This window comes from Sorghum bicolor, chromosome 1, assembly GCF_000003195.3.
Source record: "Sorghum bicolor cultivar BTx623 chromosome 1, Sorghum_bicolor_NCBIv3, whole genome shotgun sequence".
Lineage (NCBI taxonomy): Eukaryota > Viridiplantae > Streptophyta > Magnoliopsida > Poales > Poaceae > Sorghum > Sorghum bicolor.
The window spans coordinates 28,292,757-28,310,923 of NC_012870.2; the positions used below are offsets into that span (position 1 = coordinate 28,292,757).

Consider the following 18,167-nt stretch of genomic DNA (forward strand, 5'->3'; position numbering starts at 1 on the left):
CCAATTTGGCTTTCCAGGGGTTGTTGCCACATATCAAAGACAAATATGCTTCTCAAGAGTTCGAGAGTCTAAGTAATTTGGTGTAGAGGATTTCTGACCAAGACATTAAACCTTTTGAACCTAAGAGATCATGGAATAAAAAGGTGTCATTTATCGATGAGGCAGCAAGTTCAGATTCTGATGAAGAACCAGTCATCGGCTTGGCAGAATGGGTGAAGAGTAAGAAGCCGATGTCTTGTCCTTTTGGGCATAAGGAACCAGAGAAGTTTGCATTTGATATCACCAAGGCCGATAGGATATTTGACTTTCTACTTCAGGACGGGCAAATCAAGTTGTCACCCAATCATGTGATTCCATCGGTTGAAGAGTTAAAGAAGATGAAATACTGTAAGTGGCATAATGCAACATCTCACAGCACCAATGAGTGCAAGGTTTTTAGGCAACAGCTGCAATCAACTATAGAATCTGGGAGAATTAAGTTTGATAATTCCAAAGCCCAGAAGCCGATGAAGATTGATCAACATCGTTTCCCTACAAATATGTTGGACGCTAAGGGAAAAACCAAGGTCTTGACATGAGAGGCAGCTGAAAGAAGTGCATCGGTAGATCGTCAGCACCAGATTACTGCCGATGATGCCAAAGGCAAAGGTTTGATCCAGGAAGGGACCCGTTCAGGAAGACCTCCCCGATCTGGTATTGTGATAACTCATAGAAGGCATCGGTAGACCTGGCAGCAACGTGAAGATCGGTATCGACGCCAATAGGAGGATCGTCGGTGTGAAGAGGAAAGACGCCGACAAGAGTGGAATCGGCATAAAGATTACTGGAACTACCCGTTCTTTATCCATTGTTGGGAGCAAAACATCAAACTACCCACTGTTAGGGATTGCCCTGAGTGCAATGGTTATGATCGGTATGATAAACCTAATCGGCAGTATCAAAACGATCATCGGCGATTTAATGGGCCGATTAGGAGGAGAGCTTCAGTTCATGATCGGCTAGGGGGTAGGCTCAGTGTGCATGACAGGCTCGGTGACCGTGTTGGCTATTTTCCCCGAAATCAAGAGGAGCTTGAAGAGATGGCAAATGCATGAGTTCTCGATGAGTTTATATTTTGTGGGGATGCTAATACTTATCGAGTGGAATCAAGGGAAAATCGTCGCCAATCGGTGAGGCAGCCGCAACTTCCTCCATGGTGTCCTGAGGGGTTGACTAGGACATAAAAAAGAAGGCTGCAGCGTGAAAGACGAGAAGAGTTGAATAAAGAAGAAAGTTTAGCCAATCTGGAGAACAGCAACAGCCGGATCATAAAGGAAAAGGGCCATCGGCAGGTGTTAACATGTTATTTATGTTGCCGATGGAATTCCTTGTGCCCTCTAGTGATGATGAGGAGGTGGATTTTTCCGACCAGATAGCTCAGTTGGCTCTGGATCCAATGACGGCTATCTTTGAAAAGCCTGCCAACAATGAAAGACAGCATCTTAAAGCTCTGTTTGTTAAAGGTAGGGTTGATGGGCAGCCAATGACCAAGATACTTGTTGATGGTGGGGCTGCTATCAATATTATGCCGTATGCAGTCTATCGGAAGCTTGGGAAAGGAGACCAAGACTTGACCAAGACTGATATGATGCTGAAGGACTTTGAGGGGAATGTGTCTGCAGTCAAGGGAGCGATATGTGTCGAGTTGACTATCGGCAGCAAAACTTTGCCGACAACTTTCTTCGTCATCAGTGGAAAGGGTACTTATAATTTATTGTTGGGGAGAGATTGGATCCATGCCAATTGTTGCATACCATCTACAATGCACCAATGTTTGGTTCAGTGGGTTGGTGACAAGATTGAGATTGTCCCAAGAGATTCTTCGTATGTCATAGCATCAGCAGAGGCAAATACCTATGAAAGGACCAGATGTATTTCAGGAGAGATTTGGGAGAAGGATTTCCTCAAGGTTGCCAATTATGAAATTCCACCGATCCAAGCAGTCGGTCCCGATGAGGAGTTTTAATGGATAGGTTCGACGATGATGGAAAATTAGGCCAGGGGTTTACATCGGCCGATGATTTAGTAGAGGTAGATATAGGTAATGATGATAGGCCAAGGCCTACTTTTATTAGTGCTAAGTTAGATTCTGAGTGTAAGCAACAGTTAACCGATTTGTTAAAGGAATATGAAGATTGCTTTGCTTGGGATTATACCGAGATGCCTGGTTTGGACTGATCTATTGTTGAACATCGGTTACCTATCAAATCTAGATTTCGGCCACATCAGCAGCCAGCTCGCCGATGTAATCCTAATATTCTTCCTGATATTAAGGCCGAAATAACTAAGCTTATCGAAGCTAAATTTATTCGGCAGTGTCGGTATGCCGAATGGATTTCCAATGTTGTTCCAGTTTACAAGAAAAATGGGAAGCTTCGAGTTTGTATTGATTTCAGGAATCTTAACAAGGCTACGTCGATGGATGGTTACCCAATGTCGGTTGCCGATTTGCTAGTTCATGCTGCGGCTGGACATCGGATCATAAGCTTTATGGATGGCAATGCAGGATATAATCAGATATTCATGGCTGAAGAAGATATTCTAAAGACCGCGTTTAGATGCCCTGGTCATGTTGGGTTGTTTGAATGGATAGTCATGACCTTTGGCTTGAAAAATGCTGGTGCTACTTATTAGAGGGCTATGAATTTTATCTTTCATGAGTTCATCGGCAAGCTGGTAGAAATTTACATTGATGATGTGGTGGTTAAGTCTGGGGATTTCACAAAGCATCTTGCCAATCTGCGAAATGTGTTGGAGTGCACAAGCAAACATGGTTTAAAGATGAATCCTAACAAGTGTGCATTTGGTGTATCGGCAGGGCAATTTCTTGGTTTCATGGTGCATCAGCGAGGAATTGAAATTAGTAGGAGATCTATCGATGCCATCAACAAAATAGTTGCTCCCACCAACAAAACTGAGCTCCAGTCTCTGATCGGTAAGATAAATTTATTAGGCGATTTATATCCAATTTGTCTAGTAAAATTCGTGCTTTCAGTCCTTTACTTAAATTGAAAGCCGATCAAGAGTTTGTGTGGGGAAAAGAGCAACAGTTAGCCTTGGATGAAATCAAGAATTATCTAACAAATCCTCCAGTTCTAATTCCACCTCAATAGGGGAAGCCTTTCAAATTATATTTGTCTACCGATGGGATGGCTATCGGTTCGGCTTTGATTCAAGAATTTGAAGGGAAGGAGCGTGTGATTTATTATTTGAGTAGAAGACTGATTGATGCTGAGACCAGGTATTCGGCAATTGAAAAATTATGTTTATGCCTATACTTTTCATGTATTAAGTTGAGGCACTATTTGCTATCGGCCGAATGCGTTGTTATATGTAAAGATGATGTAGTCTGATACATGTTGTTTATGACGATTATGAGTGGTAGAATCAGCAAATGGATTTTGGCGCTGTCAGAATTTGATTTACGTTACGAATCGGCTAAGGCAGTGTAACATCCCCGATGTTACGGTTACTAAAACTTGATCATGTCATCATGAGCATTGCATCGCATACCTGTTAAGCACATTGTTATGCATCAACTTAAAACAAGTTTATTTTGATTGGTTGTGCTTAGGGATTGAAAGCGTGCTTACATTGTGTATTTATGCTTGTGTTGGTTGCTAAAACCCTAGGGTGAAAGATTTCCGAAAGATTAGGGGGGGAACCCTCATTTTTGAACCCTAGGATTGCCCCCTTTTGCACAATTTAAAAACCAAGCAAAATTTGAGGTTGAGTTCAAAAGCAAAGTTGTAGATCTTGTCAAGATGTACAACTTTGGTGTTTTGAGTTTTTGAAGTTTTAATATAAAATTCAAAGTAGTTTTGAAAATACAGATTTCCAGAAAGTGTCCCCTTTTCTAGTTTGAATCTCCAATTCAAAATCTATTTGGAATCTTGAAAAGTGATCAACATGAAAGTTGTAGAGCTATAAAAGTTGAGCAACTTTCATGTTGGGAGTTTTTCAGTTTGTGTTGGAAAATCAAAAGTAATTTTGGAAATTCTGATCTGCCCTAATTCAAAAATTTGAATTTCCCCAATTTGAGATTTTGAAGTTCAAACTGTTTTGCCAAAACCACACTCTTCCACTTTGAATCAGTGTTGGGCACCAAAATATGATTTGTAGTTTATAAAATTTTGCACAACTTTCATTTTGGTGGAAATTTGGCTTCAGTTCAGATTTTGGTCGAATTTCACAAAAAAACAGAGAAGAGGGGATATGGGCCAGCTATAGTGATCCGATGAGGATCACCGGTCCCTGTCCAGCGCAGCCGCCGCACGGGCAGCGCCGCGCGCATGCATGCGAGCACGCAGCTGCTTGCCTGCCTGGGCCGCCAGGCGACGTGGAAGCCCCGTGCGTGCTCTACGCGGGTATAAAACTGCTCCACCGGCTGACGCGCCTCCGTTTGCCTCCGAGAACGCCGACGAGCTCCACCCGCGCCACCGTGAAATTCACCTCCCTTGATCTCTTTCCAAGCCACCCGAGCGCACCACCAGCTCCGCCACCCTCTTGCGAACCCGACACACGCCCAGGGGCACTTCCTGCCTCTCCCAATCGCCCAGACTCCCTGTTCCTCTCCAACTCCGGCCGAAACCGCCGCCGTGAAACTCTCTTTGTGGCCGCGCTGTTCCAGTGAGCATTATACCTGGCTAGCGGATGTTTCCGGTTCATCTTTATCCCCAGAAGCTCATGCGCTTTCTCTTTTTCCCTAGACGCGAACAGGATCGCCGGAACAACCTCACCGGAGCCGGAGCACCCGCCCGACCACACGGCCATCGGCGCCAAGGCCTTCTACTGCTTCTCCCGCCGTGGTGATGTGAGCACCATGTTCCTTACCCTCCCTGGAAGCTCCCTAGCGCGTCAATTTGCACTCTACCGAGCCCTAGTGGTCGGTCCACGGTCGCCCATGGCGCCCGCCCGCCATCCGCGTGGCCGAGGTGGAAGGGAGGGAGTAGAGCGTGAGTAGGGGAGGGCAGTGGAGTCGCGAAGGCGAGGCGAGGCCGGTGCGCACCCGCGCGTGGGCCGAGAACCTCGCTAACGGCGGCTGGAGCCATGGCCGAGCCGCCGTGCGCGGTGGAGGCGAAGCTGACGGGTGGGGCCTCCCCGTCAACGTCTGGCAGAGATAGGGGAGGGGGCGGGTTCAGCGCGTGGGCCGGCTTGGGCCAAAGCCAAGCAGGCCGGCCGCGTAGCACAGTGTGTTTTCCTTTTTCCTTTTTGTTTAAAAATGCTTGATGTTTGAATTTGAATAGAAAATCATGTGCTGATCCAAAAATCATGAAAATTTTTGTATAGATTCCATGAAATAAGTAGAACACAAGAAAAATAGTAGATTTTCTTTTCTGGTAGTTTGCATGTGTATAAAAATTGCCTCTTTTAATTAGCAAATAAAACTTCTATGAATTTTAATAATTTATTGATATGTCCAAAAATCACCAAAATTTGTGGGATGCCTCTGAATATTATTCCCTGGCTGCACAAAATTTAGTGGCATTTGGATAATGTTGGAATAAAATATTATTATACCCTTAATTAATAATTAAATAATAATTAGATAATAATTAGTTAAATTCTCAAGATTAGGGTTTGAGTGATTTTGGGATTGTGTCATGAAGCGCCCCTGGTAAACCAGGAACTCAAATGTGATACAATACTAGTCCCAGGAGGCTAGTAACACATTTATTACATCAGATTAAGTTTCAGCGCATTAGTCTGGGTAAGCGTGGACAAGGAAGGCACGCTATAATAATAAGACACCAAAATACAACATAGGTCCAGAGGACCCAAAAACAAACGATATCACAATCGAACATCTGACGAGTCCCAATGCCACAGGCTTAGTTGGGTGCAGACACGACCTTACTCGAACGCCACTTCGGGATCGAAGTCCGGATCTTCCTCTGTTTAATAAAGCAAGGGTGTGGGGGTATAAACCCCTATACCCTTACGGCTAGACTTGGGCCAGGAGGCTTGGCCCATTACGAGACAAGCTCAAGGTTTGATCCGACAGCTTGGAGTTTCGCGCAAGGAAACAAGACGTGGAGATCAAGCAGGATTCTAGTTGGTTAGAATAGGAATTGATATCGAACTATCTATGGCAATTGTAACCGACTAGGATTAGTTTCCAGATCTGTAACCCTGCCCTCCGGACTATATAAGGAGAGGCAAGGGACCCCCCTAGGACATCATATTCTCTCAACACAAATCAATACAATCAGATGCAGGACGTAGGTATTACGCCAACTCGGCGGCCGAACCTGGATAAAAAGCTTGTCCGTGTCTTGCGTCACCATCGAGTTCGTAGTTTGCGCACCGTCTACCAATAAACTACTACCGTGGGCATACCCCAAGGTAGACTGCCGACTAGCTTTCGTCGACAGTGGCGCGCCAGGTAGGGGGTGTGCGTGCAACTTCTCTGGCGAACAAGATGGTTACGATCCCAGCTTCCGCGACCGTGCCTGAAGGCCTCACGTTCACCGTCGGCCAGATCACGTGGACGACGTGCAGCGATGGCCTCACGACCACGGTTTCGAAAGAAACTCAAATCCGATCTGAGACCACGCCGTCTCCGACCACTCGCGTGGCGGCACCGAGCGCCCGACCACCACTCCCGCACTATAAGGGAAAGAAGATCGACTGCTCGGACCTTCTCCAAGCGCTCGATCGCGCTGATTCCAAGCTACTTGAAGCCTCCCAACTAGTGGACGGAATCCCGCGTCAGCCTGATCAAGCTGCTCCAACGGATTTTTTCAAATCCCGTCGGCCAACTCGTGTCGTTACACACGAACGGCTGGGAACGCCCCTGACGATAACCTCAACTCCCTCAGGACGATCCGTCAAGCTCAAGAAGGGAGACTATCCTTGCGGCCTGAACAACTCGGCCACTCTCTACTCGCGGCACATCCAATCCGTTTTCAGCAAAGCGGGTTGGTCGGCAAAAAGGAACGATCGTCACTACGTTAACATGGTGACAGTCCAAGTACCACGGGACGGCCAGGCCTCCAGCACCAACTCAAGCACCGGTTCCGTCCCCACCGAAGTTATAAACACCGAAGACGAGGACTATGACCTGGATTTGCCCTCACACCCTCCGGGTTTCCCTCGTTTCCCGGTATTCCCCCTCGACGAGGAGATATTGTCTTCAACGTCAGCGCCGACGAACCGGTCGTCGATGGAGAAACGGACGAGTAGAGGCAACTCCGCGAGCAGCGCAACGCCGATCGCGCCCGACGACGTGCGGACGAGCAACAACAAATTCCATCGCATAATCTCAACGACGCTTTTGACATGGTCGGGGACCAGCCAGTCTACAAGACGCCAAGCGCCAACGTGGCTGTAGCCATGGCTAATCTAGATCGGCTCCCTGATACCCCTGAATGCCAAGGAGTCCGGACCAGCATCCGAGCACACCTGATCGCCGCAATGGGACAGACAGCCACTCTGCTCAAGAGAGCCCAGGACGTCTCTTACACGGAAGCCACCTCCGACCAGACCAATCGTAGCTGGACCTCACCACCTCCAAGCAGGCGTCGCCATAGCCGCTCTCCCGACAACCATCGAAAAGATTCACGGCGCGACGATGGTGGTCGGGACACTGACGGTCACCGTGAGCAGAACCGCAGACGCGGTCAAGAAGTAAACCAACACAGGGATCTCCAGCACAACATCCCTCCCAAAGATGCCCGGGACCGCATCAACAGGCATGCCACAGAGAGAGCAGCCCATGAAAACCTGCGCCGTATTGAGTACGATGCAACACATGGCCCCCCGGGCCTAAGGCAATTCTCCTCACACCTCCGCCAGGTCGAGTGGCCCCGCAACTTCAAGCTCGAAAAACTTAAAAAATACGATGGCAAAGAAAATCCAGAGAACTGGATCACTCTCTATGAAATCGCCGTCCGATCAGCAGCGGGAGATGAGCACATCATGGCCAACTACTTCCCCGTAGTCCTCGACTAGGCTGGTCACCAGTGGCTTCTTGGCTTGCCCGAGGACTCCTTCGACTCTTGGGAAGAGCTACGCCAGGCTTTCATCGACAACTTCATCGCCACATGCGAGCAGCCTGGAAATAAGTATGACCTCGAAAGGATAAGGGACAGGAAGAACGAACCTCTGCGCGATTACATCCGACGATTCTCGGATATGCGCCTTAAGATCCCGAAGATTTCCCACGACGAGGCCATCTCTGCCTTCATCAAGGGCCTGCGCTTCCATGAAGCGCTAAGGAACAAGCTGTTGCGTAAACGGCCAACAACGGTGGCGGAGCTCCTCGCCACGGCCAAAAATTATGCCGACGCCGACGACGCGGAGAAACTAATCCGAGATGATGCGAGAGGTCCCGACCAGCCTCCCCGGCGAGATGACGGTCGCGGTCGATACGACAACAGGAACAACCGCCGCCCCAACAACCGCGATCACAGAGAAGGTTGGGATCGGCGGCGCAAAAACCGCGACGATTTCAGAGGAAAGCGCCCCCGAGACTACGACCACGAAGTAAATACGGTCAAGCGTCCCAACGGGCGGCGGGACTACCAAGAAGACTACAACAAAACGTTGAAGGGACCGTGCCAACTACATCCAAAGTCTAATCATACCATGGAAGAGTGCCGCGTCCTCAAAAGCATCTATACACAGTGGGCCGCCCAAGACGACTCCGCTAAGAAAAATGGCAAGCGAGACGGGCACGACCACGAAGACGAGGATGAGGACCAAGATAGGGACCCCCGACACCAATACGTCAGCCCCACTGACGTGGTCCACTCCATCTTTGGGGGCAAGGTCTCCATCGAATCTAAGCGAGAAAGAAAGCTATTAAAGAGAGCCTGCCTCAACATAGACAGTACGGACGGGCTGATCGCAGATCCAAAATTTCCCCCGTGGTCGCACAGGGAGATCTCATTCAGCAGGAAGGACCAGTGGGCCGCTATCCCAGCGCCAGGTCGTTTCCCTCTGATCCTGGACCCTTGCATCAACAGCATCAGATTCGAGCGCGTGCTCGTGGACGGGGGAAGCTCCATCGACATCCTCTTCCGCAACAGCCTGCCCGCTCTCAAGATATCTTCTGCACAACTAAAACCCTACGATGCCCAATTCTGGGGGGTTTTGCCAGGTCAGAGCTCAGTGCCCCTCGAACAGATAACATTGCCTGTCCAATTCGGCACACCCAACCACTTTCGGACAGAGTTTATCAACTTCGTGGTCGCGGACTTCGACGGGACCTACCACGCTATACTGGGCCGACCATCACTGACAAAGTTCATGGCAGTCCCGCACTACTCATACCTGGTACTTAAGATGCCTACGGAGAAGGGTGTCCTAACCATCAGAGGCAACGTCTATACCGCGTATACCTGTGAAGAAGAGAGCTTCAAGATCACCGAAGCAATAGACCTCTCAATCCGCATGGCAGAAACAGCAACCCAAGCCGCGCAGCTACCCCCCGACCAGCTTCGACTACCAGAGCAGGAGACAGCCAGGAAGAATTCAAAATCCAAGGAGTACAAGGAAGTACAGCTGGTCAACGGCAGCCCCGAAAAGACGGCCCTCATCGGGGCCAATCTGGATCCAAAATAGGAAGACGCGCTCGTCAGGTTTCTAAGGGACAACGTGAGCGTTTTGGCATGGAAACCCGCAGACATGCCCGGCGTCCCACGAAACCTGATCGAGCACTCCTTAAATGTCTTGAAGACCACAAGACCAATCAAGCAAAAGCTGCGACGGTTCGCTCGTGACAAAAAGGAGGCTATTAGGACAGAAATAATACGGCTTCTAGCAGCCGAATTCATAAAAGAAGTGTATCATCCCGATTGGCTCGCCAATCCGGTTCTTGTACGCAAAAAGAATAATGAATGGAGAATGTGCGTTGATTACACTGATCTCAATAAACACTGTCCTAAAGATCCTTTTGGTCTCCCTCGCATCGACGAGGTGGTCGACTCAACGGCCGGATGCGAACTCCTCTCTTTTCTAGATTGCTACTCTGGTTATCACCAGATCTCGCTAAAGGAAGACGATCAGATAAAAACATCCTTCATTACTCCTTTTGGCGCATACTGCTACACGACCATGTCCTTCGGACTCAAAAACGCCGGAGCCACTTATCAACGGGCTATCCAGCAATGCCTCCACGACGAGATTCGTGATGACCTCATCGAGGCCTATGTAGATGACGTGGTCGTAAAAACAAGGGACGCAAGCACCCTAATCGACAACTTAGACCGAACTTTCAAGGCGCTAAATCGGTACAAGTGGAAGCTTAACCCCAAAAAGTGCATCTTTGGTGTTCCTTCTGGTCTACTACTCGGCAACGTTGTCAGTCGTGACGGCATACGACCAAACCCTTCAAAAGTAAAAGCAGTACTTGACATGCGGCCACCCAAGAATGTCAAGGATATTCAGAAGCTTACCGGATGTATGGCCGCCCTCAGTCGCTTCATCTCAAGACTAGGAGAAAAAGGCCTCCCTTTCTTCAAACTCTTGAAAGCGTCGGAAAAATTTTCTTGGACAGAGGAAGCCGACGCCGCATTCACTCAGCTCAAGACTTTTCTCACTTCGCCACCTGTCCTTACAGCGCCTCAGCCCGATGAAGACCTACTCCTTTACATTGCTGCAACCGACAGGGTTATTTCCACAGCAATAGCGGTCGAGCGAGATGAACCAGGTCATGCCTTTAAGGTCCAGAGGCCCGTTTACTTCATAAGAGAGGTCTTAAACGAGTCCAAGGCTAGGTACCCACAGATACAGAAGCTCATATACGCTATCCTAATAACGTCAAGAAAGCTGAAACATTACTTCGACGGCCATCGAGTCTCGGTGACCACCAGTTTCCCTCTCGGGGACATTCTGCGCAATAAAGATGCCAACGGCAGAATCGTAAAATGGGCAATGGAGTTATGCCCATTTTCCCTAGAATTCCAGAGCCGCACCACAGTTAAGTCTCAGGCCTTGGTCGATTTCATTGCAGAGTGGACGGATCTCAACGAACCTCCCGTTCCCGATGTCTCCGACCACTGGTCAATGTTCTTCGACGGGTCCTTGAACATCAACGGTGCCGGCGCTGGGATACTGTTCGTGTCGCCTAACAAGGACAAACTGCGTTACGTCCTTAGGATCCTCTTTCCGGCGTCAAACAATGTCGCCGAATACGAAGCGTGCCTGCACGGCATAAGGCTAGCCGTTGAGCTAGGAGTCAAACGCCTCTATGTCTATGGCGACTCTGCTTTGGTTATCAATCAGCTCAACAAGGAGTGGGACGCAACCCACGAAAAGATGGATCTCTACTGCAAAGAAATTCGCAAATGGGAAACCAACTTCTACGGCATAGAATACATCCATGTGGTCCGGGATAAGAACTAGGCAGCAGATGCATTGTCAAAGTTAGGATCATCTCGGGCCCAGATCCCGCAGGGTATTTTCGTCCAGGGCATCCACGAGCCCAGCGTAGGCTCCTCCCTGGTCGACAAGCAACCCACTGAGGCAATGCTCATAGACGATGCCACTCTGACAACCGGTGGTCATGATTGGCGTACCCCGTTCATCAAGTATATAACGGACGGGACTGGCTTTCAGGACAAGACAGAGAACAAGCGCCTCATTCGACGGTCAAAGAACTACATCCTGGTCGACGGCAAACTCATGCGAAAAAACGCAAGCTCTGAGGTACTGCTCAAATGCATATCCCAAGATGATGGTATCAAGCTCCTAGAAGACATACATGCTGGATCCTGCGGCAATCATGCCGCATACAGAACGTTGGTCAGAAAAGCCTTCTGGGCAGGTTTTTATTGGCCAACCGCGGTCAACGACGCAGAAAAATTGGTCCGACACTGCGAAGGATGTCAGTTTTTCGCTAAGAGGACCGACGTACCTGCTCACGAAATTCAAACCATCCTGTCGTCCTGGCCCTTCGTTTGCTGGGGGCTTGACATGATCGGGCCATTTAAACCAGCTCCAGGCAACTTCAAGTTTGTTTTCGTATTAATCGACAAGTTCTCCAAGTGGATTGAATACATGCCTCTGGTCAAAGCAACCTCCGAGAAGGCTGTAGAGTTCCTCAATCAAATCATACACAGATTCGGTATCCCGAACAGCATAATCACCGACCTAGGTACTCAGTTTACTGGCACCACATTTTGGGACTTCTGCGATGACAGAGGCATAGTCATAAAATATGTGTCAGTGGCTCATCCACGGGCCAATGGTCAAGTTGAACGCGCAAACGGAATGATCATTGACGCCCTAAAGAAAAGGCTGTACACCGAGAATGACAGAGCACCCGGTCGATGGATGAAAGAGTTACCTGCCGTGGTCTGGGGCCTCCGAACTCAGACCAGTCGAAACACAGGAGTATCTCCCTACTTCATGGTCTACGGCTCCGAGGCAGTCCTGCCGTCTGACATAACCTTCGGATCTCCTAGGATCGAACACTTCGACCAGGCGACAGCCGACAACGCCAGAGAACTCGAAATCGACTGCATGGAGGAAAAGCGTTTGAATTCTTGTCTCCGAACAGCAAAGTACCTCGCGGCAGTCAGGCGATACTACAACAGGAACGTCAAGGACCGTTCCTCCGTGGTCGGCGACCTGGTACTTAGGTGGAGAACAAGCCAAGAGGGAATGCACAAGCTCTCCACTCCGTGGGAAGGACCCTTCGTGGTCGCCGAAGTCACACGACCCACGTCCTACAGATTGGCATACCCAGACGGGACACGCGTGCCTAACTCTTGGCATATAGACAAACTTCGACGATTTTACCCATAAGTTCTAATAACTTTCGCTTGTAAATATCTTATAATTGTCAATAATAAAGTTTTCTATTTTTTGCCTATACTTTGTTGCACGCAGAACTCTTGGCAAACCTTCTGCAATGGAAGCTCCTAGCGACTACAAAGTCGAATACGGTGACACGTCACTCAGAAAATTGTACAGCGCTCAAAATAACAGTCATGACAGAAGCAAACTTTATTACAAACTTTACATACAAAGTTTACAATAAATACCCTGACGGGCAGACGCTAGTCTATTCCTACAGACTACCCTATCGGCCTAACTGCTCGGGCTGATCACCCGTTTGGCCCTGCTGCCCGGACGAAGGGGTCGGGGCCACCGGCGCCTGGCTGGTCGAGACCGCAGGCGTCAACCGCCCATCTCCCACAACGGACGCGCCCGACAGCTCCCTGGCCGACCTGTCCGAGCCTGGCTGGTCGGGGGGAGTGGCCGTTCCGCACAGATTGATGTCGCCGATCACCATCGACGACAAGTCCAACAGACCACCCCAAAGCTCGTCCGCCTCCTGCGGGCCGACCTCCTTGGGGTACCCCTTCTCCAGCCTGGACAAGTCGACTAGGGGGTAGTGGGCGCGCACCATGCTAAGGACATGCGCGCCAGCGAACTCCCCAGCGTCCTTCACAAATTGCTGGAGCCAGTCCCACGCCCGTTGCGCCTTCTCCACCGGAGTCAACTTCGGCGTGCGGGGCTGGCTCTCCGGGAGCTCGGGACTGATCAGATCCAGGACCGGGGATACTCCCTTCCAGATCTTACAACAGTTGACCTTCTAGGAGTCCCGGTCCTTGACCAGCTCATCCAGGTGTTTCTTGGCGTTCACCTTGAGCACTGCAAGTCAAAGCATGACGTTATCTTCGACATATCAAAAGACAAATGGGGTGACAAGGGGCAGATAACGAGGCGATGCGTGTTACCAGATAACTCCCGGTCCTTACGACCCAACTCCTCTCCTGTTCATCGCCCGGACTCCAGCGCACCAGCGAGCTCTTGGCTGAGCTGCTCCTCCTGTCGGAGGCGCATCACCTCCTCCTCCAGGTCTAAATAAATCATAACCTGGTCAGCAAAGCAAACTACACAGATACACGTAGGTGCTCGGAGCACGTGACTAACCTTCTCGCTGACGGTACTGGTTGGCCAAGCGACGGGTAAGCTCGAGACGATGCTCCTCTTGGGCATTCATCTCGGCCACTTTCTCCCCAACCTCTGATCGCAGCCGGTCCACCTCCGCGGCCAGGGCCTTGTTCTCGGCCACAATGCCTTCTATCTGGTCGAAGCACCGTTTCCGGTACTTCGCCGTTTTCATCGCGCCCTACAAAACGAACATATGACAACCAAGCAAGACAACACACAGAATGTACAACAGCGCAAAGAACCGCTTACCTTGACTTCGTCGACGAGGCGTTTGGCCGCGCGCTCGACCCTGGCAGCCTCCTCGGTCTCGGCGAGCTCCTCATGCCCGATGAAGTGATCCCCGCGTTGGCGCCACACATACACGTGTTGGCGGCCATCGCGGGGACGACCTTCAATCTCCTCCACCTCGTCGTCGGAGGCCGCCTAGGTTTCCTCCTCAACCGTCGTATTGCCCCCGGTAGCAGTCGAAGGCATTACTGGCCCCCGGGCCAGACCCGGGGATCCTGCAGTCGAAGCGGCCCCTGCTCGGGGCGGCGTGGGGACTTCGCTCTGCTCGGCGGGAGGAGGGGTTGGGGCTCTCCCCTCCCTTTCTGTGGCGTTCGCTGGGGGAGGTGCCCCCGTAGCCTCCTCAGCCCTGGCCGGGCTGCTCGCCATGGTCGGCGCCCCGGCAGGGGGCTCCTCGGTGCTCACAGGCACAGCTGCAACCGCAGGCTGCTCCGTGGTCTGCGGCGCCGCGTCTTCAGCAGCGCAGGCAGGCTCACCCGTCCCCTGGCCGGCGGCATGGCCGGGGTTGACATCCGACGCCGCGCTAAAAGAACAAAAGTATAATAAAAAAAATGCCAAAATACATAAGTCGAACGCTTACAGGTCCGATCGACGGTGGGTCGCGGTGAACCTCCTCCTCGTCCGGCCAGCGGGCACCTGCGCTCCCATCTCGACAACGCGCGGTGCAGGAGGGTCGCTGGCCACCCGATCAGTGGTGGCCGGTGCACTATCTGGGCGGCTCCGAGGACGTCGAACTAGCGACGGTGCGGCCTCCTCGTCGTCGTCGTCGTCAACAATCCGCACGAGCCGACGACGCTTGGCTGCTCTCTGCCGGCAGTGTCGCCGCAGGCAACGGATCCGCAGGCATTGGCCTTTTCCCCGCCACCCTTTCCTCGGTGGTCAGGACAGGGCGGGCTTGTTCCTCCTCACTGCTGGTGTAATGAGTACACCGAGCAGCGTCCTCCTCTGGCGGGACTTCTCCCGCAGGATTCTCCATCCCCGGTGCCAGTGATATATACACTGTGCACCGGTCGACATCGCCGATCTGCAAAAGCAACAAAGATGAGTCAGCTGCAGACAATATACGAATGCTAAAACAAAATAATCTGCAACATACCTTTGGTGCTGGTCGTCCTAACTTAAAGGCTTGCACCCGATCACTGCCACGGATGAAGCCTCCGTCCGCGAAGTTGAACAGCTCGTTCAACAGCTGCTGTACCTCCGCCTTCTCCAAGATCTCCGGTCGCATCCTGGTCGGGTCCACGCTTCCGGCATACTCGTACGCCGAGTGCACCCTCTTCTGGCAGGGCATCACCCGACGACAAATGAAGTTGCCGACCACGCCAAGCCCGTCCAGGCGTGACCAGTCGATCAGCTTCATGAGATCCGCCACTTGACCGTCGAACTCCGGGCGGTCGGTCCAGCTTACCCTCTTCTCAGGAATGTATCCCACGTCGCAGAACGTGGAGCTGCCCGGTTCCTCCCTGATGTAAAACCACTTCCTATACCATTCGGTCAAGGAAGTGTTCCATGGACAGTGCAGGTAGCGGTTCTTCATTCCATCACGAAGGTTGAGGTATACTCCACCTGCAACCTTGGAGCCTCCAACCGCTCCCTTCTTCCTCAAGCAGAAAAGATAACGAAAAAGATCGAAGTGCGGCTCTATACCAACATAGGCCTCGCACAAATGGATAAAAGTGGAGATAAGGAGAATTGAGTTCGGGTGCAGATTGCAAATCTCGATCTCATAATACAAAAGAAGACCTTGATGAAAGGGATGAACAGGAACCCCAAAGCCCCTCTTAATGAAATCCTCAAACACGACGATCTCACCGGCACGAGGGTCGGGGAAGCTCTCCCCTTCCAGCGCTCTCCAGCCGCCGAGCTCCGAGCTATGCAGGAGTCCCATCTCGACGAGATCACCGAGGGACTTGGTGGTGCTGCGGGACTTTTTCCACTCCCTGTCCATCAGTTCGGCCCTTTTCTTGGAGTCGCTCTTCGCCATTGGAGGTGAGGAAGTGGACTTGGGTTACGAAGATGAAGGTGATTGAAGGAGGCAAAAGAGGAAGGCCTGATGGCAATGGCAAGGTAAGCAGTGCAGGCGGAACTGTCCAGCTCTTATAACCCGCAGCTCCACCCCTCCCATTTCCTATATTCTCGGGAAGTGGGCGGGCCATCCGGCGGATGCGGCGTTTCGGTTTTCAATGGTTATAGACAATTAATGCGGAGGAGTTTTCGTACCAATTGATGGTTTCCTTTTTTCAAACCACGCAAAGGGCGGCCGCACAGTTGCCAGGTGCAACTTTTCATGCATCCATCTGACACACCATCAGAAGGTCTCGTCACGTCAACTTTAACTGGAAAGATTTTTTCAAAAACAAGAAGACAAATATGGCAGATAGTCAACAATCCGGGGACTGCACCGACCACCGAGCACTTGATGCTCGGGGACTGGTCGCCCAGTCTATCAACTCGGACGCCAAGGACTGCACCGACCACCGACCATTTGATGCTCAGGGACTGGTCGCCCAGTCTATCAGCTCTGAACTTTAATATATCGCACCGACCACTGAGCGCTCGATGCTTGGGGATTGGCTGTCAAACAATTGTACACCCGGGGATTGGTCGATTAGTCTATTCAATTGCTGATGAACTAGTAAATTCAATTTTTAATTTTTTAGACCTTGCTACAAGGCTCATACTTCGCCTTCCAGCAAGCCCGGGGACTACACCGGTACGATGCATCTGGCGATGCATCTCAGTTTCAGAATTTCTTTAAGGACTTTTCTTTTGACCCTGGCACCACGTGCCTACGTCACCTACTACCAGGCTCGGGGACTAAGTGGGCACACTTCACTTTGCGGTGAATATGCTTGCTTTTTGAAAGACTTATACTTTTCTTAAAAGTAAAGTGGGCACACTTCACCAGGAAAGAAATCTTTTTTTTAATTTAGAGCACCATGCATTCTTCGAACAACCTGCTTATTCGATGTCAATGTTGATCAACTGTCTTTTGAGTTGGTCAAAATACCGTTGCAACTGTTTGGGCGACTTTCCTGCTTACTGAAGACGTCAAGCCTCACTGATCGAAGAAGCTCAAGACGGCGTGTTACATCACAATACATGGTGCTCGGGGACTAGCTGTGGGGGTATAAACCCCTATACCCTTACGGCTAGACTTGGGCCAGGAGGCTTGGCCCATTACGAGACAAGCTCAAGGTTTGATCCGACAGCTTGGAGTTTCGCGCAAGGAAACAAGACGTGGAGATCAAGCAGGATTCTAGTTGGTTAGAATAGGAATTGATATCGAACTATCTATGGCAATTGTAACCGACTAGGATTAGTTTCCAGATCTGTAACCCTGCCCTCCGGACTATATAAGGAGAGGCAAGGGACCCCCCTAGGACATCATATTCTCTCAACACAAATCAATACAATCAGACGCAGGACGTAGGTATTACGCCAACTCGGCGGCCGAACCTGGATAAAAAGCTTGTCCGTGTCTTGCGTCACCATCGAGTTCGTAGTTTGCGCACCGTCTACCGATAAACTACTACCGTGGGCATACCCCAAGGTAGACTGCCGACTAGCTTTCGTCGACAAAGGGTGAGTACAAAGTACTCAGCAAATCCAACCTTACCCTACGGAAGGGGGTAACAATATATATGCATATGGATAAATCAAGGATGAGGCTTAGTTTCATTTGCATAAAGCTATCTTTTTACACATGCAAGGTTTTATTTCACAAATACTGTCGTAAAAGACCTCTTTTCTACATATGATAGTATTTCTGAAAATAGGGGTTTGATCACAATTTTAAGTGTTGTTGAACCCTTGTTCCCACAACACAATGGCAGTCAACCATTTATTTCCAAAATCACACTCACTCACATGTTTTCACTCATCCCAACCTATCTAGTTGTTGAAACCAAACCATAACCCGTCCGAGACCGCGG

General features: G+C 50.4%; 1 protein-coding gene across 1 annotated transcript; it reads right to left on the reverse strand.

Annotated features, from left to right (window-relative positions):
- On the reverse strand, positions 14,371-14,880 carry LOC110431771 (skin secretory protein xP2-like). Its single transcript, XM_021451324.1, has 2 exons — positions 14,843-14,880; positions 14,371-14,755 (listed from the first exon to the last, which is right to left on the reverse strand). Exons 1-2 carry the CDS (start codon positions 14,878-14,880, stop codon positions 14,371-14,373), a joined length of 423 nt encoding a protein of 140 aa, XP_021306999.1.